The sequence below is a fragment of the Oncorhynchus clarkii genome, chromosome 9, assembly GCF_045791955.1.
Source record: "Oncorhynchus clarkii lewisi isolate Uvic-CL-2024 chromosome 9, UVic_Ocla_1.0, whole genome shotgun sequence".
Taxonomy (NCBI): Eukaryota; Metazoa; Chordata; class Actinopteri; order Salmoniformes; family Salmonidae; genus Oncorhynchus; species Oncorhynchus clarkii.
The window spans coordinates 70,597,274-70,624,943 of NC_092155.1; the positions used below are offsets into that span (position 1 = coordinate 70,597,274).

Below are 27,670 nucleotides of genomic sequence, written 5' to 3' on the forward strand. Positions count from 1 at the left end.
AATATGTGGATGACCAATGTCAGAGTGGCATAGGCTAAGATGCTTTAGATAGCATAGAATACAGTATATACACATGAGATGAGTAATGCAAGATATGTAAATATTGTTAAAGTGGCATTATTAAAGTGACTAGTGTTCAATTCATTAAAGTGGCCAGTGATTTCAAGTCTATGTAGGCAGCAGTCTCTCTGTGCTAGTGATGGCTGCTCGGGTAGTTGTTGTCCTTGAAGATTTGAAGATCATTTTGGCCTTCCTGTGACATTGGGTGCTGTAGGTATCCTGCCCCTGTGATGCGTTGTGCAGACCCCCCCCCCCCCCCCCCCGTACCAGGCAGTGATACAGGATGCTCTTTATTGTGCATCTGTAAAAGTGTGTGAGGGTTTTAGGTGACAAGCCAACTTTCTTCAGCCTCCTGAGGTTGAAGAGGTACTGTTGTGCCTTCTTCACCACACTGTCTGTGTGGGTGGACCATTTCAGTTTGTCCGTGATGTGTACCCCGAGAAACTTGACATTTTCCACCTTCTCCACTGCTGTCATGTCGATGTGGATAAGGGGGGGGGGGGGGGGGGGGGGTGCTCCCTTTGCTGTTTCCTGAAGTCCACAATCGTCTTCTTTGATTTGTTGACATTGAGTGAGAGGTTAAATTCCTGACACCACACTCCGAGATGAAGTGATGGGGTAATAAACAGCTCCTCCTCCCTTAAGGTGCCTAATCAAAAGCTCTCCACCCGTATCACCTATAGCACTCCCATGACTGCCTCACCTCTACCCAGCACATTCCAAAGCCATCTGGCTCCTACAGATAACCATTAACTTCTGATGTAAAAACCAGTCTCTATCACTCCTCATACTATAGTATTACTCCTGATGTATCATGTCACTAGTATAACAATGTTCCAAGTTTAACTCAGAATCTAACAGAGGGTACTGTGGTGTTGACTGCTGAGCTGTAGTCAATGAGCAGCATTCTTACATAGGTAATCCTCTTGTCCAGATGGGATAGGGAAGTGTGATGGCGATTGCATCGTCTGTGGACCTATTGGGGCGGTAAGCAAATTGAAGTGGGTCTAGGGTGACAGGTAAGGTGGAGGTGGATCCTTGACTAGTCTCTCAAAGCACTTGGCGATAGTCATTTAGTTCAGTTACCTTTGCATTCTTGGGTACAGGAACAATTGTGGTCATATTGAAGCACGTGGGGACAACAGACTGGGATAAGGAGAGATTAAATATATCCGTAAACACACCAGCCAGCTGGTCTGCACATGCTCTGAAGATGCAGCTAGGGATGCCGTCTTACTCACGTCGGCCACGGAGAAGGAGAGCCCACAGTCCTTGGTATCGGACCACATCGGTGGCACTGTATTATCCTCAAAGCGGTTAAAGAAGATGTTTAGTTTGTCTTGGAGCAAGACGTCGGTGTCCGTGAAGTGGCTGGTTTCCGTTTGTAGTCCGTGATTGTCTGTAAATCCTGCCACATGCATCTCGTGTCTGAGCCGTTGAATTGTGACTCCACTTTGTCTCTATACTCACATTTTGCTTGTTTGTATTCGGCCGTATTCCTAGTCGCCTTTCCATGGTTAAATGCGGCGGTCCATGCTTTCAGTTTTGTGCGAATGCCGCCATCTATCCACGGTTTCTGGTTAGGATAGGTTTTTATAGTCACAGTGGGTGCAACATCTCTTATACACTTCCTTATAAACTCACTCACCGACTCAGCATATACATCGATATTATTCTCTGAGGCTACCCAAAACATATCCCAATACGTGTGATCAAAACAATCTTGAAGTGTTGATTCTGATTGGTCAGACCAGCGTTGAATAGTCCTTAGAATGGGTGCTACCTGTTTGAGTTTCTGCCTATAGGAAGGGAGGAGCAAAATGGAGTCGTGGTCAGATTTGTCGAAAGGAGGGCGGGGGAGGTAATAGTGGTCCAGTGTTTTTCCAGTGTGAGTACTACAGACGATATGCTGATAGAATTTAGGTAGCCCTGTTCTCAAATTAGCTTTGTTAAAGTCCCCAGCTACAAGAAATGCATCCTCAGCATATACGGTTTCCAGTTTGCATAAAGTCCAGTGAAGTTCATTGAGAGCCGTTGTGGTATCGCTTTGAGGGGGGATATGCACGGCTGTGACAATAAGGGAAGAGAATTCTCTTAGAATATAATACGGTCGGCATTTGATTGTGATGATTTCAAGGTCAGGTGAACAAAAGGACTTGAGTTCCTGTATTTTGTTACAATTACAACATGAGTCATTAATCATGAAATATACACCCTTGCCCTTCTTCTTCCCGGAGAGATGTGTATTCCTGTCGGTGCGACGCTCCAAGAATCCGGGTGGCTTTACCGACTCCGACAGCATATCCCGAGAGAGCCATGTTTCTGTGAATCAGAGTATGTCAGAGCATCCCTGATGTCTCTCTGGAAAGCAACCCTTGCCCTAATTTCGTCGACCTTGTTATCTAGGGACTGGACATTAGCGAGTAATATACTCAGAAGCGGTGGGTGGTGTGTGAGCCTCCAAAGCCTGACCAGAAGACCGCTCCATCTACTTCTTCACCAGCAGCGTTGTTTTTGGTCGGCCTCTGGGATCAGTTCAAATGCCCTGGGTGGTGCAGACAAAGTATCCGCTTCGGGGGAAGTCGTATTCCTGGATGTAGTGCTGGTAAATTGACGTCGCTCTGATATCCAATAGTTCTTCCCGGCTGTATGTAATAACACTTAAGATTTTCTAGGCTAACAATGTAAGAAATAATACATTAAAAAAACTAAGTACGTCTCTGATAGTGTGCTTACATCTTCAGATTCTGTATCACCAGCATCAACATCCTCACAGACAACACCTGGGCTCGTATCCACAAAGCCTCTCAGAGTAGGATTGCTGATCTAGGATCTGTCCATATAATCTTATTCATTATGTTTTAAGACTAAACTGATTCTAGATCAGAACTCCTACTCTGTTATGCCTTGTGGATACTTGCCCTGGACTGGCAAAGTCAAACACAGGGATAACAAAGAATTACCATGGCTCCTTTAGGGCAAACTTAAAAAATTCACTGTGATTTTGAGGAAAGTTGGCAGTGTATGATGCAGGCGTGCAACTTTCAGGGGAAAAGAGAGGCCAATTTTACCCCCTCAATAATATACCATGATGAATTTGAGGGATTAGAAATTATTTTCCAACCGTAGCTACTGGCTTCATGTGGCTTTAAACTACAAATGTCTATTAAATTCCTCATGTTATGATTTGATCCACCGGCAGCCAATTATGATTTTGGTTTGGCCCGGTCCTCAGAGGCCGTGGTTTGTGAAGGGAAAAAAAGTTGTGCAAGGCTTGTAAGGAGAACGAAGCAATAGCTTCTGTCTTTCTCTCCTCTCTCTTCATAATAAACACTTCATTCTGTGAGCTAACTTGTAACAAATAAAGAAGTAGTCACATTTAACATGGTCAATTCATCAACGAATAAGAATTATATAGAAATGAATGTTTTTCAAAGTGAGGATATGCGTATCTCTGTAACACTTTACTTGACACCCTGTTATGACACAGTCATAACCATGTCATAATATGTCATAACATCTGACATTCTTGTCATAACCTGTCATAATATGGTGAAAACACTGTCATAACACTGTCATGACCCTTATGTTTACACCTGTTGTGACATATATTGTTATTTTATAGCTGGTTATGACACCTACATAACAGTGTCAAAACCCACAAGATGTTTCCTTTCGTTTGAAAGTTTGTTTCTTAAATCTTTTGTTGTTGTAATGAATTATTTACACGTTTTTTTCATCATTTTTAAATAACTTATAGAAAATAGACTTTATGACACTGTGAAGAAGCATTATGACCATCATAACCACCACCCACATTCATGACCCTTATATCAGTCATCAGACAAAAAGAGGGTGTCTTGTCCTGCTCCTGAAATCTGCTCCTGCATTCATCCCAGTCATCAGTAACAGAACATTGGGGTAGGTGCATGACTGACATCAATGTGTGCGCAATTACAATGAACATTTAATATGGTCAATGAACAGAAAATGTTTTATAACAAACATACTGTTGATACGGAGGCTACGGTGTAATGGAATGTTTTGCCTTGTGTGGTAGGTTTTGGGGGTTTTGACACCCTTATGTAGGTGTCTTAACCAGCCATAAAATAACATAATATATGTCACAACAGGTCTAAATATATGTCATGACAGTGTTATGACCATATTATGACAGGTTATGTCAGCTGTTATGCCATATTATGACATGGTTATAACCGTGGTGTGTCAAGTAAAGTGTTACCTGCATCTCGCGTGTGAGTGGTATCTATGGTAACGGTTATACTGGGCTCAATTTTGTGAGTTCAAAGACAACTTTGGTAGTATATAAACCTTTCACCAACTGATTTCTAGCAGGCCAAGGAATTGGAGAAAGGCTGTTTCTCTGAATCTCAGGCAGTAGGCTCAAGCAAGCCTGTTACTCTCCCCAGTCAGAGGCAGCATGCCTTTCTCACAGACTGACCAGCAGCAGCAACCTATTATCCTTATTTACGTTTTCAACAAAAAAACGATCTGGCCAAAATTGTGTGTGTTTGTGTCGGGGGGAGTACTCCTCATGTTTATGCAACCTAATAAACATCCCCTAAGACTACTTCCAGAATCACCTTTATATTTTATTTCAATTTAGAAAATTGACAAATAAATAGGCCCAGCCCAGTTTATTTCTTATTTTACCTTTAGGCAAGTCAGTTAAGAACAAATTATTTTTTTCAATGACAGCCTAGGAACAGTGGGTTAACTGCCTGTTCAAGGGCAGAACGACAGATTTGTACCTTGTCAGCTCAGGGGTTTGAACTTGCAACCTTTCAGTTACTAGTCCAATACTCTAACTACTAGGCTACCCTGCCGCCCCATTTGCGACCAAGCTTTAACTTCCTGACTGATGTTTTGAGATGTTGCTTCACTATATCCACATAATTTCCCAGCCTCATGATGCCATCTATTTTGTGAAGTGCACCAGTCCCTCCTGCAGCAAAGCACCCCCACATCATGATGCTGCCACGCCCGTGCTTCACGGTTGAGATGGTGTTCTTCGGCTTGCAAGACTCCCCCTTTTTCCTCCAAACATGGTCATTATGGCCAAACAGTTCTATTTTTGTTTCATCAGACCAGAGGACATTTCTCCAAAAAGTACAATCTTTGTCCCCATGTGCAGTTGCAAACCGTAGTCTGTCTTTTTTATGGCGGTTTTAGAGCAGTGGCTTCTTCCTTGCTGAGCAGCCTTTCAGGTTATGTCGATATAGGGCTTGTTTTACTGTGGATATAGATACTTTTGTACCTGTTTCCACCAGCATCTTCACAAGGTCATTTGCTGTTGTTCTGGGATTGATTTGCACTTTTCGCACCAAAGTACGTTCATCTCCAGGAGACAGAACGCTTCTCCTTCCTGAGCGGTATGACGGCTGCGTGGTCCCATGGTGTTTATTCTTGCGTACTATTGTTTGTACAGATGAACGTGGTACCTTCAGAATTTCTTTTGATTTTCCCATGATTTCAAGCAAGGAGGCACTGAGCTCGAAGGTAGGCCTTGAAATACATCCACACCTCCAATTGACTCAAATGATGTCAAATAGCCTATCAGAAGCTTCTAAAGCCATGACATAATTTTCTGGAATTTTCCAAGCTGTTTAAAGGCAGTCAACTTAGTGTATGTAAACTTCTGACCCACTGGAATTGTGATACAGTGAATGATAAGTGAAATAATCTGTCTGTAAACAATTGTTGGAACAATGACTTGTCATGCACAAAGTAGATGTTCTAACCAACTTGCCAAATCTGTAGTTTGTTAACAATACATTTGTGGAGTGGTTGAAAAACAAGTTAATGACTCCAACCTAAATGTATGTACACTTCCGACTTCAACTGTAGTTGAAATGTCACTGATAGTTTAGAGCAACTACAGATGGAATATCCAAATGGAGTTCAGTCTCAAAGACACCTAAAAAAATGGTAGTCTCTGGTCACAGTCTTAACAAAACTGAGTTAGTGGTGTCTGTTACGAGGAGCGAACACAGGGGAACCCAAGAGCGGACTCAGATGCAGAAGCAGGGATGAATGAACCAATATGTTTATTGTAACACAGAGAGATATGGAGTGCAGAACCGGGGTAGCTCAGATGAGTTGCAGAAAAACCTGAAGTGTAGAGTGAGGTTGTAGTTGACTGAGTTGAACAGGGTAAACAGGTCCTGAGGGGAATCCCAGGTGGTTGTGGTGAGTGAAGTCCAGAGCAAGGTGGTTGGGTGGTGAGACGTGGTACAGGAGACAGGGAGCAGTACTGCAACGAGAGGACAAAACGGTGTAAGGCAGGGAAACAGCACAGCAGGGTAACAGGATCTTGAGAACTGACAAAAGGCTAGGATAACAACTGACTGAGCATAGATTACGATCTGGCAGAGTGGAGGTGGAAGGAATGAGTATATATAGAGGTCTTGATTTATGGGACGATTTGCAGCTGGTAGGGATCGGCTCTGACTCCAGCACGCCTGTCTCCAATCACACAGAGAGAGAGAGAGAGAGAGAGAGAGAGAGAGAGAGAGAGAGAGAGAGAGAGAGAGAGAGAGAGAGAGAGGGAGAGAGAGAGAATATACAGGTTAGATGGACACCAGAGGGCATAGTGGGAGCAGATGTGACAGTGTAAAGTAGCCTGACTTAGTAAAAATACTATAAAGGTCCAATGCAACTGTTTTTACCTCAATATCAAATAATTTCTGGTTAACAATTAAGTACCTTCCTGTGATTGTTTTCAATCAAAGAAATCTAAAATTAACAAAAATAGCTCCTTAGCAAAGATTCACTTTTCAACCAAGAATTTTGCTAGGACTGTCTAGGACTCGTCTGAGTGGGGAGGGAAGAACTGAAAACTAGCTGTTATTGGCGGAGAGGTTTGGTACTCTTTTTATTGGCAGAGATGTTTGGAACTCTTATTATTGGTCTATTAACTAATGTACTGCCTGTTGATGTCACCAGGCAAGCCAAAACGCCATCCCACCAAAACAGGCTGAAATTGAGCTGGTCTTTTCAAACAGCTCCTACACTAAACAGGCATTATCATCGTTTCACAATATTAATCCAACCTCATAGTGTGTAACTAAATAGAAATACTGCTCTGGGCCTTTCAAGTACTACTTAACCCCTAAAGTCGATTGATGCACTTGTGCGTCAATCTCTGTTACATAACAACAACAAAAAAACAACAAAATCCATCAGTTTAAGCTACAGATATCTGTCTATATGAATTGGATGCGTCTCAATCCAGCACCTCCGCCAGGGTCGCACCTCCGCCAGGGTCGCACCTCCGCCAGGGTCGCACCTCCGCCAGGGTCGCACCTCCGCCAGGGTCGCACCTCCGCATCTGCGGTGAAAGGTGGCAGAGCTAGAGCGGTGTTTGTCAGACCATAAGACATCTCCAAATTCGGTCTTCTCACAAAAACGGTCTGATGGTTACGACCCCCACAAGTGTCGGGCCTCGTCTGAAGGTAACCAGTACAGGTTGTTATTTTAAATAATGGATGTATGAAGGTAGTTTTGTGCCTACCAGGATAAAAAGGGGTTAAATATGTGTACATTTTTTTTTTTATATCTCTAGATTTAGGACAGAAACTTCAAAACATATGATACATTTTTTTACTTTCCATTTTGCCATTTATGAATGTGTTTTTCAATGTGTTTCGATAGGATTAGTATTCAAGGCCAAAATCAATATTTTATCAAATAACGTCTAAGACTCTAAGGAATTTGGTAGTTTTTTGGGGTGTCTGTACTTTTCTTTACTATTTTACTTTTACTCCACTACATTCCTAAAGAAAATGTGTACTTTTTACTCCATACATTTTCCCTGACACCCAAAAGTACTTAGCAGGACAGGAAAAAATGGCCCATTTCACACACTTATCAAAATAACATGTGGTCTTCCCTTCTGATCTGGTGGACCCACTTAAAGTGGTACTCCAGTCTCCTTTACACCTCATTTAACACCTGATTTATCTCAATAGGTGGTCCAGGTATGTTATGACATAGCACAAGTGGGGAAGGGGCCATTACTCTTTTGTTCTCTGTTGCTCGTCATGCAAGACGGGACAACGATGACATCACAAATTCCCATCAAACCAACTGCTTGAAGTGTGCAGTTGTTTCTAAAAAAAGAATATGTACTTTACTCTGTTTATACTTGGCATGTCGCTTTCCAACATTAAAAGTAAAAACAACGCTGGAGGGTGTCTTCAACACAAAGGCATTGTTTGTAATTGATGCCTTCGTGTTAAAGTGGCTATCCCGTCAATAAATAAAAAAAACAAGGAAATCATGCTTTCTGATGTACTTACTGATTTATATCATTTAGTTTGGATACTTAAGTATATTTTAACATTTAATATGAATTTTGATACTTAAGTATATTTAAAACCAGATACTTTGAGACTTTTACACAGTAGTATTTCACTTGGTGACTGACTTTTACTTGAGTCTACTAAGGTATCTTTACTTTTACTCAAGTATGACAATTTGGCACTTATTCTACCACTGCCGAGTTGCTGATTTGGTTCTTTGTGCTGAGATTAGACAACTTGTTTCCAGACATGGCCTGAAATAGATGTAATGAAATACTGCCCCCTGGTTTTACTAAACAGAAGTGCCCCTTTTTTGTATCTCTAGCAGGCACAATATTCTTGCAGTTCCTTCTCCATCCAGCAGGTGGAAGCATATGATAAGACTAGTATGAATTCACACAGAGGGAACCGTTGTTTCAGATGTAGCTAGTGTTAGCACGAAAATATGTTGAGAATTAGTCCCTAGAGTAGCGACAGACCAGACAATCATAAAGCCACTCAAAAGGGTCAAGCATAACTGTGCACATACATATTAACACTAACACATACATATTAACACACATTAACACATATTAACACAAACACATACATATTAACACATATTAACACTAACACAGACATATTAACACTAACATAGACATATTAACACTAACGCAGACATATTAACACTAACAGATACATATTATTTAACACTAACACTAGACAGAAACCTGAGCACAACATACAGAGATATACACTCTGTGGCATAGAAACACAAGTGGGTGTTGCGGTTGCATCTCTCGGTGCATGCTGAGCACAGAAATAGTAACAACCTCTGTGAAGGCTGAATGTATCCCAACACTGTATGTGTCTATGAAGGCTGAACGCATCCCACCACTGTATGTGTCTGTGAAGGCTGAAGGCATTCCACCACTGAATGTGTCTGTGAAGGCTGGAGGCATCCCACCACTGTATGTGTCTGTGAAGGCTGGAGGCATCCCACCACTGTATGTGTCTGTTAAGGCTGAAGGCATCCCACCACTGTATGTGTCTGTGAAGGCTGAAGGCATTCCACCACTGAATGTGTCTGTGAAGGTTGAAGGCATTCCACCACTGAATGTGTCTGTTAAGGCTGAAGGCATCCCACCACTGTATGTGTCTGTGAAGGCATTCCACCACTGAATGTGCCTGTGAAGGCTGGAGGCATCCCACCACTGTATGTGTATGTTAAGGCTGAAGGCATCCCACCACTGTATGTGTCTGTGAAGGCTGAAGGCATCCTACCACTGTATGTGTCTGTGAAGGCTGGAGGCTGGAGGCTGGAGGCATCCCACCACTGTATGTGTCTGTGAAGGCTGGAGGCATCCCACCACTGTATGTGTCTGTTAAGGCTGAAGGCATCCCACGGCTGTATGTATCTGTGAAGGCTGAATGTATCCCACTACTGTATGTGTCTGTGAAAGCTGAAGGCTGAAGGCATCCCACGGCTGTATGTATCTGTGAAGGCTGAAGGTATCCCACTACTTTATGTGTCTGGGAAAGCTGAAGGCTGAAGGCCTTCAGTGTATGTATCCTGTCCATATGTCAACTGCTGCACTGCATGCACTGCATGCCTCTCTCAAACTGGCTGTGCTGCACAATAAATAAAATTACGCTTCTTTCTGCATACTAACAACCGTTACAATTATATGAAAAAAATAAGTAGGAGTGGGGAATGTTTTTCATGCAAATCCATATATTGTGCGGTACAGTGCACGCGCCGTCATCAACAGTGCTCAGGATCTTCTGAGAGCTGCGCGAGGGAGAGAAGAGGAGGAAGAGGGGGAGAGACGGGGAAAGGGCGCAGGACAAACAGGGGAAATCACAATAATGGAGTGGCGGCGGAAGAGATTGGTTTCGCGAGCTCGGACTCTTCATATTTGACATTTACATTTTCTGTAAATTGAATCTAAATTCTGTTTTTAAAGGGCTGTGCGCCGATATCTCCAGTAGCCTAGCTCACCTAGCTCAAGAAGCCCTCCACAGATGCAGCAAATGCTACACGTAAACGGGGGATCCACCACTGGCACTAGGCAACGGTTTATCAATTCTGGTGGGCTTGAATTAGAATACTAAAGGACATATTTTGAAGGTAGCATTGGTTGAGTAGATTACAAAACCATTGACCGTTTTACTGTGAAATATTGTATTTTGGACTCTACTTGTTTTTTCCAAAAAGGAAATGTTAGGCATTATAAATGATTAATTAACAGTATATCTATTCAAGTCTCATTTCAACAATGTGTAACCATGTAGGTTCGCAGGTTGAATGTACAATGTTTTGGTAAATTAAAATAAAGGCTAGTTAATAATAATAACAACAATAATAATAATAATAAATCAAAGTCTTTGAAATTGATTTCTTCTGAAAAGCTACATTGCTACCAGGTGACAAGCACACCTTTGGGAACTCGTGGAAACAACCAGAGACGAGCAAAAACTGTGAGTGAGTCACTGAAATAAACTAAAGAAACCTATAGTGGAAAACATGTTGCCTTCACAAGAAGCCGCCAAGATTTACCATGACAACTACATGCGGAACTCCCGTGCCATCGGAGTACTCTGGGCGATATTCACCATATGCTTTGCCATCATCAACGTGGTTGTCTTCATTCAGCCCTACTGGATCGGGGACAGCGTGAGCACGCCGCAGGTGGGTTACTTCGGTTTGTTTCACCAGTGCGTTGGGAGTGGACCGCCCAACCGAGAGCTTGACTGCACGGGCAGCTTTACTGAGTTCAGCTCCATCCCCTCCGGTGCCTTCAAAGCGGCCTCGTTCTTTGTACTGATGTCCATGATTCTGATTCTGGGCTGCATCGCCTGTATGGCGCTCTTCTTCTTCTGCAACACCGCCAGCGTCTACAAGACCTGTGCCTGGATGCAGCTCCTATGTGGTATGTATAAAACCAATGGAAATTCAGTTACACAATCTTGTTCCAGCGCATTTAATCACAGACATTCATGCAGGCACTGATTTAATTTAAGGAAATATCATTGCCTGATGATAAACTGCCCCTGCAATTGGATATTTATGACATTCTCGTTGCATTCTAAAGAGGATTTTCTGTATCTGCAGATAGAATGTAGGCTATGTTTGATTCATTCATCAATTCAATCAGTTAGTAGTGTTCTAGTGCCAAATCTCCAGGTGACCTATCGGATTGTGGGGGATTTGGGTTGATGAGATTACAATGTGTTAATGTGTTTTTAAATTATATTTGGGGGTATGATTTTCACTGGTATGTCCACAGATGACTGAAAACACATGGATCTCCAACACTGGTTACATGTTACATGCAAACAACCTTGTCAAAACATACTGCTTGTACTGTTACTATTGCTAAGGATGTTGGGTTGGATCTAGAGGCAGATTAGATTCACCTCGCCACAAAAAAAAAAATGTTACTTCACATTTCTACACAGATTCCAGGCTCAGCTGGCTTACTGGCAGTGGAAGTTGTGTCTCATCATGTAGAATCCGTCTGCGGTACCATTGTCTCTCAGTCATGAGTCATGGAGCTGTGGGAGGAAGACAGAATTCCTATAGGCTGCTACAATCACCCACATTGAGCTCATGAGATTGCAGATGAAGCATTCATTTGCTCAACAAATCGATCTCAAAAACAGGCAACACACAACAAAAAGCCTCCTTGTGTTGGGGTAGATGTATTCCTTCAACCAGAACCTAACCACAGAGAGCTGCCCTTCTCATAAATAGAAGGAAAAAAACTAAATGAGAGTTATCATTTTCCGGGATATGAAAATTGGGTGTGTCTATATGGAACTAAATTCACTCACTCCCACTCAGACCTATACATCTAGGAGCTTCCAGGGCAGGTATAACTTGATCAGTGTGATATACACCAACGTGTGGGAGTAAGATTAGCACAACAGTCAGCAAACTGAGAGAAGAGAAATATCAGCAGTTTATTCACTTTCTATTGTTGTTTTCTTTATCTGCCCACTCTCCTTTCTGATCTGCAGAGTCAGTTTCGCAGGTTGGAAGAACGATCAATCAGCAAGATGGAGAAACAGTTTCCATGACATACTCTTTTCTCTTAGGATGCCGGAACACTCACTGTATGCACTCTTATGAAAAGAAACACGCATGAAGATATCAATGCTGGTATTCACAAAGCAAGTGCACACACCTGGGTCTATTTATCTGACCATCTCTGTGTTTGCGATTGAGTCCCTTTCCCATTCCCATTTTCTGATGGATCAACTCTATTTCGGTACAGGGTATAGCCTTGTGATGAGGCTGCCTTGTGTACAGGTGAGAGGCCTGATGGTGTTGGCTATGAGAGACCTGATACTGTTGGCAATGGGAGGCCTGGTGGTGTTGGCTATGAAAGGCCTGATACTGTTTGCTATGGGAGGCCTGATGGTGTTGGCTATGAAAGGCCTGATACTGTTGGCTATGAGAGGCTTGATAGTGTTTGCAATGAGAGACCTGACGGTGTTGGCTATGAGAGGCCTGATGGTGTTCGCTATGATAGGCCTGATGGTGTTGGCTATGAGAGCCCTCATAGTGTTGCTTATGGGAGGCCTGATAATGTTGGTTATGGGCCTAATGCTCTCTCACTACTGAGGAGATGCTAGTTTAATAAGCTGCTGTATCCTGGGCCGTGGCAGTGTGTGGTGCCAACAGCGGGCTAGAGCTTGGCAGAGGAATAAGAGGACCACCTGCTTCTCCCAGTGCCCATTGGGACTACCATCATACCCCATGGTTCTCCTCCCAGTGCCCATTGGGACTACCATCATACCCCATGGTTCTCCTCTTTAGTCACGAGAGGTCAATGTTATATATACAAAACCATAAACTGTACTGTTCTCCCATTCTCCCTTTGCAGCTACATCGTGGACAGAGAAGTTAGATGACAAGACAGAACATAATGACTCAGCTTTTCTTTCTCTCTTTCTCAGTGAGTTGATATGACATGATCTCTGCACTGTCTGTCCTGCTCCACTCTCTCGCTCTCCGAGCAGCGCTCTAGAACAGCAGAGCCGGCGACCGCTCCCTTAAGTCTTTTCACGGGTGCCCTGCAATTGTGTTAGACGGCAGCAGGAGAAATCACACATTTCATTCCAAACACATCGAGAGATGGATGGAGAGCATACGGACAGAAATAGAAACAGACAAAATCATAGGGCCATGAAAGTGTAGTAAAAAATTGTGTAGTAGAAGTAATATTTCCACTACAGTACATAATTACAAAAGGATAGCCTGATTTCTATGGGCCGGTGGTTTCCATCTCCCTCCATCAACTCATCCCTCCACTGATTTCCTGACCCTGTTTCTCTAAAAAATTAAACTCTGCTCGGTGTACTACTAGCTATTCATGTAGCAGCATAATATATGCCTGTTCAGTTACTTCAGGGTTTTACTACTGTTTCTGGCACTGAACAAGGTCCTGAAACTGACATCTAAGGCCATGATACACTGGCAATTCATTGAGGTAATATTGATGAGCAATATTGCTGGCAACGGAGTGGGGTGAGACACTGTAGCAATGATGAGCAATGTGCACATGGACATGAATAATAGATTTCATATGAAGAAGCACATATCAATTTCCCTATTTATTTACTAATCTACTATAGCTTGTTGTTGCCAGTTGACTGACACATCGGTACTGAAATGTATCAGCTAGCAAACAAGCAACAAAGAGGTGTTGCTGCTGCCCTGGGCATCCACTCAACCTACTGCCAGTCAAGTCAATGGCAACGCAGACATAAAGATAACTAGATTTAGAAAACGTTTTACATCACAAATCTAATCTAGGAAGTATAAATGGTATTCGTCAAGCTAGCCAGCTAGTTAAACATACAAAAACAATCTAAAACTAATTGTAAATCATGGCTAGCTAGCTAGCGAATTAGCCTGTTTGTCCCATTGGCTTAGCATAGGTTGTGGCTAGCATGCTAATAGATTAGCATGCCCACCACCACGGATATTTTCGGCAGTAAATAACATTTTACTGCCGTGGGCTAAATCAGGACCACACATAGTGATTATGTAACGGTTTTCTTTATGAGAAGGAGAGTCGGACCAAAATGCAGCGTGTGGTTTACGATCCATGTTTATTAATAATACGAAACACGAATCTCCAATACAATACTACAAAACAAAACGTAACGGACGTAACGAAAACCTAAACAGCCTATCTGGTGAAAAACACATAGACAGGAACAATCACCCACAAACACACAGTGAAACCCAGGTTACCTAAATATGGTTCCCAATCAGAGACAATGACGAACACCTGCCTCTGACTGAGAACCATATCAGGCTGAACATAGAAATAGACAAACAAGACATGAAACATAGAATACCCACTCAGATCACACCCTGACCAATCAAAACATAGAAAATACAAAGTAAACTATGGTCAGGGCGTGACAGTACCCCCCCCCCAAGGTGCGGACTCCGGCCGCAAAACCTGAACCTATAGGGGAGGGTCTGGGTGGGCATCTGTCCGCGGTGGCGGCTCTGGCGCTGGACGTGGACCCCACTCCATGACAGTTTTAATCCCCCTCCTAAACGTCCCTAAATAGGTTACCCACCACAATGATAACATGGGACAGAGGGACAGCTCGGGACAGAGGTAACTCGGGACAGATAGGTAGCTCAGCACTGAGAGGAAGCTCAGCACTGAGAAGAAGCTCAGCACTGAGAGGAAGCCCAGGCAGGTAGTAGAAACTACCAGAACCTGGCTGGCTGGCGGTTTCAGCAGATCCTGGTCGACTAGCAGATCTGGGAGAATCTGGTCGACTGGCGGATCTGGGAGAATCTGGTCGACTGGCGGATCTGGGAGAATCTGGTCGACTGGCGGATCTGGGAGAATCTGGTCGACTGGCGGATCTGGGAGAATCTGGTCGACTGGCGGATCTGGGAGAATCTGGTCGACTGGCGGATCTGGGAGAATCTGGTCGACTGGCGGATCTGGGAGAATCTGGTCGACTGGCGGATCTGGAAGAGTCTGGACGACTGGCAGATCTGGAAGAGTCTGGTCGACTGGCAGATCTGGAAGAGTCTGGTCGACTGGCAGATCTGGAAGAGTCTGGTCGACTGGCAGATCTGGAAGAGTCTGGTCGACTGGCAGATCTGGAAGAGTCTGGACGACTGGCAGATCTGGAAGAGTCTGGACGACTGGCAGATCTGGAAGAGTCTGGACGACTGGCAGATCTGGAAGAGTCTGGACGACTGGCAGATCTGGAAGAGTCTGGTCGACTGGCAGATCTGGAAGAGTCTGGACGACTGGCAGATCTGGAAGAGTCTGGACGACTGGCAGATCTGGAAGAGTCTGGACGACTGGCAGCTCTGTCTGCTCCATGCTGACTGGCTGCTCCATGCTGACTGGCAGCTCTGGCTGCTCCATGCTGACTGGCTGCTCCATGCTGACTGGCAGCTCTGGCTGCTCCATGCTGACTGACTGCTCTGGCTGCTCCATGCTGACTGGCTGCTCTGGCTGCTCCATGCTGACTGGCTGCTCCATGCTGACTGGCTGCTCCATGCTGACTGGCGGCCCTGGCTGCTCCATGCTGACTGGCGGCCCTGGCTGCTCCATGCTGACTGGCGGCCCTGGCTGCTCCATGCTGACTGGCGGCCCTGGCTGCTCCATGCTAACTGGCAGCTCTGGCGGCTCCTTGCAGACTGGCAGCTCTGGCGGCTCCTTGCAGACTGGCAGCTTTGGCGGCATCCTGCAGACAGGCAGCTCTGGCGGCTCCTTGCAGACTGGCAGCTCCATGCAGACTGGCAGCTCTATGCAGACTGGCAGCTCCATGCAGACTGGCAGCTCCATGCAGACTGGCAGCTCCATGCAGACTGGCAGCTCCTTGCAGACTGGCAGCTCCTTGCAGACTGGCAGCTCCTTGCTAACTGGCAGCTCTAAGCTAACTGGCAGCTCTATGCTAACTGGCAGCTCTATGCTAACTGGCAGTTCTGAACAGGCGGGAGACTCCGGCAGCGCTGTAGAGGCGGAAAGCTCTGACAGCGCTAAACAGGCGGGAGACTCCGACAGCGCTGGAGAGGAGGAAGGCTCTGGCAGCGCTGGACAGGCGAGGCGCACTGTAGGCCTGATGCGTGGTGCTGGCACTGGTGGTACTGGGCCAAGGACACGCACAGGAAGCCTGGTGCGGGGAGCTGCTACCGGAGGGCTGGGGTGTGGAGGTGGTACTGGAAAAACCGGACCGTGCAGGCGCACTGGAGCTCTTGAGCACCGAGCCTGCCCAACCTTACCTGGTTGAATGCTCACGGTCGCCCTGCCAGTGCGGCGAGGTGGAATAGCCCGCACTGGGCTATGCAGGCGAACCGGAGACACCGAGCGCAAGGCTGGTGCCATGTAAGCCGGCCCAAGGAGACGCACTGGGGACCAGCTGCGTAGAGCCGGCTTCATGGCATTAGGCTCGACGCTCAATCTAGCCCGGCAGACACGCGGAGCTGGAATATACCGCACCGGGCTATGCACCCGCACTGGAGACACCGTGCGCACCACTGCATAACACGGTGCCTGTCCGGTCTCTCTAGCCCCCCGGTAAGCACAGGGAGTCTGCTCAGGTCTCCTACCTGGCATAGCCATACTCCCTGTTAGCCCCCCCCCAATAAATTTTTGGGGCTGCCTCTCAGGCTTCCATCCGCTACGTCGTGCTGCCTCCTCATATCTGCGCCTCTCAGCTTTCGCCGCCTCCAGTTCTTCTTTGGGGCGGTGATATTCTCCTGGCTGAGCCCAGGGTCCTCTTCCTTCTAATTCGTCCTCCCATGTCCATACCTCCTCTTTGGGCTGCTCCTGTTGCCTCTTCTCCTGCTGCACCTTTGGGCGGCTACACTCCCCTGGTTTAGCCCAGGGTCCTCTCCCGTCGAGGATTTCCTCCCATGTCCAGAAATCCTTATTGCGCGTCTCCTCGCGCTGCTCCTGCCTGTTGACACGCTGCTTGGTCCTTTTGTGGTGGGTGATTCTGTAACGGTTTTCTTTATGAGAAGGAGAGTCGGACCAAAATGCAGCGTGTGGTTTACGATCCATGTTTATTAATAATACGAAACACGAATCTCCAATACAATACTACAAAACAAAACGTAACGGACGTAACGAAAACCTAAACAGCCTATCTGGTGAAAAACACATAGACAGGAACAATCACCCACAAACACACAGTGAAACCCAGGTTACCTAAATATGGTTCCCAATCAGAGACAATGACGAACACCTGCCTCTGACTGAGAACCATATCAGGCTGAACATAGAAATAGACAAACAAGACATGAAACATAGAATACCCACTCAGATCACACCCTGACCAATCAAAACATAGAAAATACAAAGTAAACTATGGTCAGGGCGTGACAGATTATTGGTAGACTTATACAAGGGATAGGGTGGGAGTAAAGCACACTGTGTGCTAGCTTAGCCATCTAGTCCTGAGGAGTTCTCCGGGACACAACAGAGTGAAGGCGGTGGTCGACACCGTGTGCTAGCTTGTGCTAGCTTGCGGAGTCGCTAACTAGCGTTCATATAGGAACCAACGGGGTGCTCGAGGGGTCGTTCATGCAGGAACCAATGGGATTCTCGAGGAGGGATTGTTCGTGAAGAAACCAATGGGATGCTTTAGGGGGTTGTGTTCCTGAAGATGCAGGAATGCCCACATGCAGGAATGCCACGAATTGTGGGCTGCAGTTGCACACTATTGACCATTGCCGGTCAACATTACTCAGCAATATTTCCTCTCAAAGTTGCCAATATATCATGGCCTTTAGAGAGAGAAGAGAAAAGGAAGCAGCAGTTTCTACAGGATGTGTATATTGTAGTATTTTATTGATCACACAAGGCCTGACAATAGACAGGGGATGATCAAACTTTAAGGCGAAGGTAGCAGAGCTGTGAAAATTGTTTCATGTTTGGGTTGACCTCTAATCAGATAGAAAACAAGTCCAAGTCGACACAATGGAGAATGGAATAGAATGAAACTAAATGTGCATCAGCTTTCACATACCCTGAATGAGAGGAGAAGCTCTGAACCAACAGAGCTTGTTGTACAATGGGATTCCCTTCACCAGTGGACCCTTCATGGACAAGAGCTGTAGGCACCCAAGGGGTGTGTGTTTGAGAATGGCGCTGTACCACTGCATTAGCAACATAGCCCATGTGTATCTCCCGTTCCCCCTGTTCCTCTCGTTCTCGCTCTCCCCATCTATCTCTTTTTCTTTCCCTCTCTCTTGCTCTCTTTCAATTTCCATTTAAGGGCTCTATTAGCATGGGACACATGTTTACATTGGCAAAGCAAGTGAAGTAGATAATAAACAAAGTGAAATAAAGAATAAAACAATTCAAAGTAAGCATTACACTCACAGAAGTTCCAAAATAATAAATACATTTCAAATATCATATTATCCGTAAGTAGTTAAAGTGCAAAAGGGAAAATAAATACTGCTTGCTCTTTGCTTGTGGCGACAGGTCACCAGTCTTGCTGCTGTGAAGGTATTTCACCCAATAGGTATAGGAGTTTCTCAAAATTGGATTTGTTTTCTAATTCTTTGTGGGTCTGTGTAATCTGAGGAAATACTGTATGTGTTTCTAATATGGTCATACATTTGGCAGGAGGTTAGGAAGTGCAGCTCAGTTTCCACCGCATTTTGTGGGCAGTGTGCACATAACCTGTCTTCTCTTGAGAGCCAAGTCTGCCTACGGCGGTCTGTTTTGTGTTTGTAAACAGAGCCCCAGCACCAGCTTGCTTATAGGGGACTCTTCTTTAGGTTCATCTCTCTTTAGCTGATGGTTTTGTTATGGAAGGTTTGCTCTGTATAAGTGCATGCAGGTGAAAGTGTTTCCCATAACGTTGCAAAGGGAGGTGTTGTAAGAGTTAGTTTACATAGAAATAAAGAGGAGAGTTTATGCCGGGGATTACATTTAAATTTGAGTCATTTTGCAGATGCTCTTATCCAGAGCAACTTACAATGCATTTAGAAATTATTCATACTCCTCTACACACAATACCCCATAATGACAAAGTGAAAACATGTTTTTAGAAATGTTTGCATTTTTATTGAAAATGAAATACAGAAATATCTCATATCTCACCCCTGTTAGAATCACCTTTGGCAGTGATTACAGTTGTGAATCTTTCTGGGTAAGTCTCTTAAGAGCTTTGCACACCTGGATTGTTCAATACTTGCACATTATTCTTAAATTATGCAAGCCATTTTAAAGTCTTGCCATTGATTTTCAAGCTGATTTAAGTCAAAACTGTAGCTCATTTACTTAACATTCAAATCACTCAACATTTCCCAGGGAGGCTGGGGAGACCAGGGGAGACCACGTAGGCCATGAAGGCTGGGGGAGCTAGGGAGACCAGAGTGGCTGGGGAGGCCAGAGTGGCCAGTGGGGGCTGGGGAGGCCAGGGAGACTCGTGAGGCCAGGGAGCCAGCCTGGCGAGGCTAGGGAGGGATCTAGTACACACTGCTAAGTGTTACTCACTAGTGAACCAAACCTCAGGAGAAGCTTTACAGGGCTGACCGAGGAGGAGAAAGACAATTCCTATAGAACAGAGCCCCAAAAACACACCATGCCCCAAAAACACACCAAGCCCCAGAAACACACCAAGCCCTAGAAACACACCAAGCCCTAGAAACACACCAAGCCCCAAAAACACACCAAGCTCTAGAAACACACCAAGCCCCAAAAACACACCAAGCTCTAGAAACACACCAAGCCCTAGTAACCCACCAAGCCCCAGAAACACACCAAGCCCCAGAAACACACCAAGCCCCAGAAACACACCAAGCCCCAGAAACACACCAAGTCCCAGAAACACACCAAGCCCCAGAAACACACCAAGCCCTAGAAACACACCAATCCCCAGAAACACACCAAGCCCCAGAAACACACCAAGCCCTAGAAACACACCAAGTCCTAGTAACACAACAGCATCAGAGAAAAAGGGTATTGTTTCACCTCAAAGGCATCCTCTCTACAGGCAGCAAATGACTGTTATCCAAACATGTTGGGAAAAGAAGAGCCCTTGAGAATGCACACCGGGAGAGGGGAGGGGGTGTAAATTAGAATATCTATTATAGTCAAAATTTAGTACAGGCTTGTCTACATTTATCAAAGTTATTATTGTAGAGTTTCAGTCGTGTCTTTTCATCTCTCTGTCTGTCTGTCTTTCTGTGTATTTGTCTGCGGTTGCATAATGCCATCTTTATCAACCAGAATTTTCCATTGATGGATCAGCTGGTAATTTTATTTAACCAGGCAAGTCAGTTAAGAGCAAATTCTTATTCACAATGACGGCCTACCCCGGTCAAACCCAGACGACGCTGGGCCAATTGTGCGCCACCCTATGGGACTCCCAATCACATTCAGATGTGATGCAGCCTTGATTCAAACCAGGTACTGCAGTGACGCCTCTTGCACTGAGATGCATTATCTTAGACTACTGCGCCACTCTGGAGCTAATGACGGGAGGGCGTGTGTTTGGTAATGACGGGAGGGTGTGTGTTTGGTAATGACGGGAGGGAGTGTGTTTGGTAATGTTTGTCTCTGCTCAGCAATATTGTGCATATGGGAGGCCCAGTGTTTGGTAATGACGGGAGGCCGTGTGTTTGGTAATGACGGAAGGCCATGTGTTTGGTAATGACGGGAGGCCCAGTGTTTGGTAATGACGGGAGGCCGTGTGTTTGGTAATGTTTGTCTCTGCTCAGCAGTATTGTGCATATGGGAGGCCCAGTGTTTGGTAATGATGGGAGGCCTAGTGTTTGGTAATGATGGGAGGCCCAGTGTTTGACTCTGCTCAGCAGTATTGTGCATATGGGAGGCCCAGTGTTTGGTAATGATGGGAGGCCTAGTGTTTGGTAATGATGGGAGGCCCAGTGTTTGACTCTGCTCAGCAGTATTGTGCATATGGGAGGCCCAGTGTTTGGTAATGATGGGAGGCCCAGTGTTTGGTAATGATGGGAGGCCCAGTGTTTGGTAATGATGGGAGGCCCAGTGTTTGGTAATGATGGGAGGCCCAGTGTTTGGTAATGATGGGAGGCCCAGTGTTTGGCTCTGCTCAGCAGTATTGTGCATATAAGAGGCTGTCTTACAGGCTCACTACTATGACATCAGCAGAGAGATTGGAGTTAGCTCAGCAGTGGAAGCAGCAGCAGCAGCAAGGCAGGGCCAGGCGATTCAGGAACTGAGGGACAGGAGAATGAGAGAGAGGTGGGGACTCAGAGGCCCAGAGCTGAAAGATAAGAAGCAGTAGGAACATCAGCAGAAATTATCCTGTTCCACCCCACCAACTCCCTGAGAGCCAGGAACAGGGATCTTACTTACTCTCTCACTCAAGGAATAGTGACTCATGACTTCATAATGTCAAGGCTTATGTCTTCTTTTCTGACGACTCATCCTGAATTTATCCTGAATCCGCTGCTCTATCGATAGGTGCATACATTCAGTCTAAATCTGTTTTCTTAGAAGTCGTTTGCGTGACATCAAAATTACAGGCGTTGTACAACACAAATTAATCAGCGATTGGACTGTCTCTAACAAATCTAACCAATCAGAGTTTTGAAGCTGATAACGTCATCGGTTTCTGGGACCAATCAGAATGGTCAGAATGTGTTCGCATTTTAGAAGTCGTCAGGGAAGGAGGCAAATGCAGAATCATGGTGGAGAAGAAATGTTAGTGGGCTTGGCATTTGGCAGGAGCGATGTGGATGGTTATGTTTCCACCATGTCCCCACTATGTTTCCACTATGTCTCCACCATGTCTCCACCATGTCCCACCATGTCTCCACCTCCACCATGCCTCCACCATGTCTCCACCATGTCTCCACCTCCACCATGTCCCCACTATGTCTCCACCATGTCTCCACCATGTCTCCACCTCCACCATGTCCCCACTATGTCTCCACTATGTCTCCACCTCCACCATGTCCCCACTATGTCTCCACCATGTCTCCACCATGTCTCCACCTCCACCATGTCCCCACTATGTCTCCACTATGTCTCCACCTCCACCATGTCCCCACTATGTCTCCACCATGTCTCCACCATGTCTCCACCTCCACCATGTCCCCACTATGTCTCCACCATGTCCCCACTATGTCTCCACCATGTCTCCACCTCCACCATGTCCCCACTATGTCTCCACCATGTCTCCAACATGTCTCCACCATGTCTCCACCATGTCTACACTATGTCTCCACCATGTCTCCACCATGTCTCCACTATGTCTCCACCATGTCTCCACCATGTCTCCACCTCCACCATGTCCCCACTATGTCTCCACCATGTCTCCACTATGTCTCCAGCTCCACCATGTCTCCACTATGTATCCACCATGTCTCCACTATGTCTCCACCATGTCTCCACTATGTCTCCACTATGTCTCCACCATGTCTCCACCATGTCTCCATCATGTTTCCACCATGTCTCCACCTCCACCATGTCCCCACTATGTCTCCACCATGTCTCCACTATGTCTCCACCATGTTTCCACCATGTCTCCACTATGTCTCCACCTCCACCATGTCTCCACCATGTCTCCACCATGTCTCCACCATGTCTCCACCATGTCTACACCATGTCTCCCCCATATCTCCACCATGTCTCCACCTCCACCATGTCTCCACCATGCCTCCACCATGTCTCCACCATGTCTCCACATCCACCATTCCTCCACCATGTCTCCACCATGTCTCCACTATGCCTCCTCCATGTCTCCACCATGTCTCCACCTCCAACATGTCTCCACCATGTCTCCACCTCCACCATGTCTCCACCATGCCTCCACCATGTCCCACCATGTCTCCGACCTTGTCTCCACCACGTCTCCACTATGTCTCCACCATGTCTCCACCATGTCTCCACCATATCTCCACCATGTCTCCACCATGTCTCCACCATGTCTACCCCATATCTCCACCATGTCTCCACCTCCACCATGCCTCCACCATGTCTCCACCATGTCTCCACATCCACCATTCCTCCACCATGTCTCCACCATGTCTCCACCATGTCTTCACTATGCCTCCTCCATGTCTCCACCATGTCTCCACCTCCACCATGTCTCCACCTCCACCATGTCTCCACCATGTCTCCACCTCCACCATGTCTCCACCATGTCTCCACCTCCACCATGTCTCCACCATGCCTCCACCATGTCCCACCATGTCTCCACCATGTCTCTACTATGTCTCCACCATGTCTCCACCTCCACCATGTCCCCACTATGTCTCCACCATGTCTCCACTATGTCTCCACCTCCACCATGTCCCCACTATGTCTCCACCATGTCTCTACCATGTCTCCACCATGTCTCCACCATGTCTCCACCATGTCCCCACTATGTCTCCACCATGTCTACACTATGTCTCCACCATGTCTCTACCATGTCTCCACTATGTCTCCACCATGTCTCCACCATGTTTCCACCTCCACCATGTCCCCACTATGTCTCCACCATGTCTCCACTATGTCTCCACCATGTCTCCACCTCCACCATGTCTCAACTATGTCTCCACCATGTCTCCACTATGTCTCCACCATGTCTCCACCTCCACCATGTCCCCACTATGTCTCCACCATGTCTCCACTATGTCTCCACCATGTCTCCACCTCCACCATGTCTCCAACATGTCTCCACCATGTCTCCACTATGTCTCCACCATGTCTCCACCATATCTCCATCATGTTTCCACCATGTCCCCACTATGTCTCCACTATGTCTCCCCCATATCTCCACCATGTCTCCACCTCCACCATGCCTCCACCATGTCTCCACCATGTCTCCACCATGTCTCCACCTCCACCATGTCTCCACCATGTCTCCACCATGTCTCCCCCATATCTCCACCATGTCTCCACCTCCACCATGCCTCCACCATGTCTCCACCATGTCTCCACCATGTCTCCACAACCACCATGTCTCCACCATGCCTCCACCATGTCTCCACCTCCACCATGTCTCCAACATGTCTCCACCATGTCTCCACTATGTCTCCACCATGTCTCCACCATATCTCCATCATGTTTCCACCATGTCCCCACTATGTCTCCACTATGTCTCCCCCATATCTCCACCATGTCTCCACCTCCACCATGCCTCCACCATGTCTCCACCATGTCTCCACCATGTCTCCACCTCCACCATGCCTCCACCATGTCTCCACCATGTCTCCCCCATATCTCCACCATGTCTCCACCTCCACCATTCCTCCACCATGTCTCCACCATGTCTCCACCTCCACCATTCCTCCACCATGTCTCCACCATGTCTCCACTATGTCTCCACCATGTCTCCACCATGTCTCCACTATGTCTCCACCATGTCTCCACCATGTCCCCACTATGTCTCCACCATGTCTCCACCATGTCTCCACTATGTCTCCACCATGTCTCCACCATGTCCCCACTATGTCTCCACTATGTCTCCACCATGTCTCCACCATGTTTCCACCTCCACCATGTCCCCACTATGTCTCCACTATGTCTCCACCATGTCTCCACCATGTTTCCACCTCCACCATGTCCCCACTATGTCTCCACCATGTCTCCACTATGTCTCCACCATGTCTCCACCATGTCTCCACCTCCACCATGTCCCCACTATGTCTCCACCATGTCTCAACTATGTCTCCACTATGTCTCCACCATCTCTCCACCTCCACCATGTCTCCACCATGTCTCCACCATGTCTCCATCATGTTTCCACCATGTCTCCACTTCCACCATGTCCCCACTATGTCTCCACTATGTCTCCACCATGTCTCCACCTCCACTACGTCTCCACCATGTCTCCACTATGTCTCCACTGTCTCCACTATGTCTCCACCTCCACCATGTCTCCACCATGTCTCCACCATGTCTCCCCCATATCTCCACCATGTCTCCACCTCCACCATTCCTCCACCATGTCTCCACCTCCACCATTCCTCCACCATGTCTCCACCATGTCTCCACTATGTCTCCACCATGTCTCCACCATGTCCCCACTATGTCTCCACCATGTCTCCACTATGTCTCCACCATGTCTCCACCTCCACTATGTCTCCACCATGTCTCCACTATGTCTCCACCATGTCTCCACCATGTCTCCACTATGTCTCCACCTCCACCATGTCTCCACCATGTTTCCACCATGTCTCCCCCATATCTCCACCATGTCTCCCCCATATCTCCACCATGTCTCCACCTCCACCATTCCTCCACCATGTCTCCACCATGTCTCCACCTCCACCATTCCTCCACCATGTCTCCACCATGTCTCCACTATGTCTCCACCATGTCTCCACCATGTCTCTACCTCCACCATGTCTCCACCATGTCTCTACCTCCACCATGTCTCCACCATGCCTCCACCATGTCCCACCATGTCTCCACCATGTCTCCACTATGTCTCCACCATGTCTCCACCTCCACCATGTCCCCACTATGTCTCCACTATGTCTCCACCTCCACCATGTCCCCACTATGTCTCCACCGTGTCTCCACCATGTCTCCACCATGTCCCCACTATGTCTCCACCATGTCTCCACCATGTCTCCACCATGTCTCCACCTCCACCATGTCCCCACTATGTCTCCACCATGTCTCCACTATGTCTCCACCATGTCTCCACTATGTCTCCACCATGTCTCCACCTCCACCATGTCTCCACTATGTCTCCACCATATCTCCATCATGTCTCCACTATGTCTCCACCATGTCTCCACTATGTCTCCACCGCCACCATGTCTCTACCATGTCTCCCCCATATCTCCACCATGTCTCCACCTCCACCATGTCTCCACCATGTCTCCACTATGCCTCCTCCATGTCTCCACCTCCACCATGTCTCCATCATGTCTCCACCTCCACCATGTCTCCACCATGTTTCCGCTATGTCTCCACCATGTCTCCACCTCCACCATGTCCCCACTATGTCTCCACCATGTCTCCACTATGTCTCCACCTCCACCATGTCCCCACTATGTCTCCAGTATGTCTCCACCATGTCTCCACCATGTCCCCACTATGTCTCCACCATGTCTCCACCATGTCCCCACTATGTCTCCACCATGTCTCCATCATGTCTCCACCATGTCTCCACTATGTCTCCACCATGTCTCCACCATGTCCCCACTATGTCTCCGCTATGTCTCCACCATGTTTCCACCTCCACCATGTCCCAACTATGTCTCCACCATGTTTCCAGTATGTCTCCACCATGTCTCCACCATGTCCCCACTATGTCTCCACCATGTCCCCACTATGTCTCCACCATATCTCCACTATGTCTCCACCATGTCTCCACCATGTCTCCACCATGTCTCCACCTCCACTATGTCTCCACCATGTCTCCACTATGTCTCCACCATGTCTCCACCATGTCTCCACTATGTCTCCACCTCCACCATGTCTCCACCATGTTTCCACCATGTCTCCCCCATATCTCCACCATGTCTCCCCCATATCTCCACCATGTCTCCACCTCCACCATTCCTCCACCATGTCTCCACCATGTCTCCACCTCCACCATTCCTCCACCATGTCTCCACCATGTCTCCACTATGTCTCCACCATGTCTCCACCATGTCTCTACCTCCACCATGTCTCCACCATGTCTCTACCTCCACCATGTCTCCACCATGCCTCCACCATGTCCCACCATGTCTCCACCATGTCTCCACTATGTCTCCACCATGTCTCCACCTCCACCATGTCCCCACTATGTCTCCACTATGTCTCCACCTCCACCATGTCCCCACTATGTCTCCACCGTGTCTCCACCATGTCTCCACCATGTCCCCACTATGTCTCCACCATGTCTCCACCATGTCTCCACCATGTCTCCACCTCCACCATGTCCCCACTATGTCTCCACCATGTCTCCACTATGTCTCCACCATGTCTCCACTATGTCTCCACCATGTCTCCACCTCCACCATGTCTCCACTATGTCTCCACCATATCTCCATCATGTCTCCACTATGTCTCCACCATGTCTCCACTATGTCTCCACCGCCACCATGTCTCTACCATGTCTCCCCCATATCTCCACCATGTCTCCACCTCCACCATGTCTCCACCATGTCTCCACTATGCCTCCTCCATGTCTCCACCTCCACCATGTCTCCATCATGTCTCCACCTCCACCATGTCTCCACCATGTTTCCGCTATGTCTCCACCATGTCTCCACCTCCACCATGTCCCCACTATGTCTCCACCATGTCTCCACTATGTCTCCACCTCCACCATGTCCCCACTATGTCTCCAGTATGTCTCCACCATGTCTCCACCATGTC

General features: G+C 46.9%; 1 protein-coding gene across 2 annotated transcripts in view; it reads left to right on the forward strand.

Moving 5' to 3' along the window:
* The first annotated feature begins 10,504 nt into the window (after positions 1 to 10,504).
* LOC139416884 (LHFPL tetraspan subfamily member 4 protein-like) overlaps positions 10,505 to 27,670 on the forward strand; it is a 25,799-nt gene continuing 8,633 nt past the window's right edge. For both annotated transcript variants that reach the window (XM_071166044.1, XM_071166045.1), the window contains exon 1: positions 10,505 to 11,296. In XM_071166044.1, coding sequence (XP_071022145.1) covers positions 10,891 to 11,296 — 406 coding nt within the window. In that variant the 5' untranslated portion in view covers positions 10,505 to 10,890. The remainder of the gene's footprint in view (positions 11,297 to 27,670) is intronic.